The sequence below is a fragment of the Camellia sinensis genome, chromosome 14 (genome assembly GCF_055761805.1).
Source record: "Camellia sinensis isolate YWXY chromosome 14, ASM5576180v1, whole genome shotgun sequence".
Taxonomy (NCBI): Eukaryota; Viridiplantae; Streptophyta; class Magnoliopsida; order Ericales; family Theaceae; genus Camellia; species Camellia sinensis.
This window is the reverse complement of record NC_138974.1, coordinates 84,570,021-84,572,710: the sequence shown is the minus strand read 5'-3', so window position 1 is coordinate 84,572,710 and position 2,690 is coordinate 84,570,021. Positions and strand designations below refer to the sequence as shown.

Below are 2,690 nucleotides of genomic sequence, written 5' to 3'. Positions count from 1 at the left end.
GCTGTACCTGACCTCTACTCCTTGGTCTATTGGAGCTCTACTTGTCCAAGACATAGATGGCATTGAGAAACTAGTCTATTACATCAGTTGCAAAGTCAATGGTGCCGAGTCTTGGTATACTCCAATTGAGAGGCATTGTTTAGCCTTAACTTCACAGTGCAGAAGTTGCGCTGCTACTTTTTGGCACACTCGATCCAGGTTGTGACCCAGAGTGATCTAGTCCGCTACTTGCTGAGCAAGCCCGCTCTGACTGGAAGAATGGCAAGATGGCTCTTGGCTCTAGCAGAATATGATATCACTTGTGTTACTCCCAAGGCTATTAAGAGCCAAGCACTTGCAGACTTACTGGCCCAGTTCCTATCTGGTGAACATGAACTTGCAGAGGTACCTCTACCAGGTGAGGTCCATGTTCAACAGCTGCAATTGAGACTTATTAGGACTTAAAATTTGATGGAGCTTCCGGAGTTGGGGAAGGTGGAGCTGGCGTAACACTAACCAGTCAAGAAGGAGAGAAGTGCCATCTATCATAAAAGCTTGACTTTGAGTGTTCAAACAACGAGGCTGAATATAAGGCGCTGATACTGGGTCTAATAGCTTCCCAAAAGAAGGGCCTCTGCAAATTGAAAATTTGGGGCGATTCCGAGTTAGTTGTTAAGCAAATAATGGGTGATTTCGCCTTGAAGGAGCCTCTGTTGGCTCCATACCACACCGTAGTTCAAAGGTTGCTCACTCAGTTTGATGATGTCCAAATCTAGCATACTCCTAGGACACATAACCGTTTCCCCAATGCCTTAGCTACACTAGGGGCAAAGGTGGAGATACTAGATGATAGTATAGCCATCGTCATCAAGAAAAGAACAACACTAGCAGTGCTAGCCGAAGAACATACAGAGCAAGATGCTGAGGGCTGGAAAGAAGATATAATCCAACAGTTGAAAACTGGCCAAGGAACAATTAGACCAGCAGAACTTGCATCATTTCTACTCCTCAAAGGAGAGTTGTATTTTCGCGGTCCCAACAACTTACTTGCAAGATGCATTGGTAGACAAGAAGCAACTTACAAACTTAAGTAGATCCATGCTAAGTCCTATGGGGATGGAGATATTAGTCTATACCGACGGATGCAGAGGCAAGGGTATTACTGGCCAGAGATGGAAAAGGAAAGTACTGAGTTGTAGAGGCAATGTGCAAAGTGTCAGTCCTATCCTAAAGAAGAGGAAGCCCATTTCTTAAACAATAAAGAATGGAGGCAACCATATATCGACTACCTTGGAAAGGGCACACTGCCTGAGAACAAAGTCTATGCAATCAGAGTTAAGAGGCGAGCCCTCTGCTTCTTCCTTGACTAAGGCAAGCTGTATCGAAGAAGCTTCGAAGGGGAACCTTTAGCGTGCTTATCAAAAGATGAGGCAAATGAGGTGCTGAGGGAAGCCCACAAGACAGAGCATCAAGGAGGGCAGCGATTATATGGACATCTCATTCACCTCGGCTACCACTGGCCGACAATGGAAGAAGATGCTAAAAACTTTGTGAGGAGATGTCAATCCTGCCAGAAGTTTGGGAACTTGATGTATGCACTAGCAGTTGAACTACATAACATCAAGACTCCTTACCCATTCCATACTTAGGCATTTGACCTGGTAGGTCCTATAGCGTAGCAATCCAAAGGCTACAGATGGATACTTGCAGCAATTGAAGTCAACACCAAGTTGGTAGAGGCTATACCAATGAGGAAGGCAAATGGGGCAAGAGTAGCCAACTTCATCAGAGAGAACATAATCTGTAGGTTCGACATACACAAAGTAATGTTGTCTAACAATAGAACTCCTTTTGTAAATCACCACGTTAGAAGACTACTGGATGCCTACCAGATCAAGCACCACAAGTCTAGTCCATACTAGCCCCAAGGGAACGGACAAGCTGAGGCGACCAACAAAACCCTTATCCGAATACTGAGTAAAATGATGGATGAAGCAGGGGGCACATGGTCTGAACAACTCCCCATGGCACTCTGGGCATATAGAACGTCAAAAAGAAAGCCAACTCAGGCAACCCCATTTTCCCTAGTATATGGGTCCAAAGCTGTGTTACTAGTTGAGTTGGCAGTACCCTCAGCAAGGATGGCTATGTCAGCACACCTAGTTCCAAACAGCAAGAAAAATGACATAGAGGCAGCTGAAGAAAGAAGAGATCGGGCCTCGCGAGCAGTGGAAAAGTATCATCAATCCATAGCTCGTGCCTACAATCAATCTGTTCAATACAAGAAGTTCAATAAGGGAGACCTGGTATGGAAAACAGTGGATGCAATCATGCAGGGGCAACCAATTCCCAAGTTCTCACCCAGATGGGAAGGCCCTTACAAAGTTGCTGAGGCAAGCAGCAACAAATACTACAAGTTGACATGAGTAGATAATGGGTTCAGAACTGGCCCTATCAACGCCAAGTATGTCGGAGAATATTTTCCTTAAGTGCTTTTGTCTAGGAAAAAGAATTATAAAGTTTCTTTGTTAATACTTTTAAAGAAAAGTGTAAAGAAGGTGTCATACACTTAGTAAACCTGTTACTCTCATATACACATTTAGTGTGAGGAAAGTTTTCCATACTTAGTGAAAGTTTATCCTTGTCATGATGAAGTTTTGTTCATGGCAAGAGTACTACTTATCTTTAGAAGCTATGTAAAACCAATGTAA

The 2,690-nt window shown here is 43.9% G+C and overlaps 1 protein-coding gene across 1 annotated transcript; it reads left to right on the top strand.

Annotated features, from left to right (window-relative positions):
- Positions 1 to 1,964: 1,964 nt before the first annotated feature.
- LOC145807137 (uncharacterized) lies at positions 1,965 to 2,405 on the top strand. Its single transcript, XM_082905070.1, has one exon. The coding sequence runs from the start codon at positions 1,965 to 1,967 to the stop codon at positions 2,403 to 2,405; it is 441 nt and encodes a 146-aa protein (XP_082761196.1).
- The last annotated feature ends 285 nt before the right edge of the window (positions 2,406 to 2,690 follow it).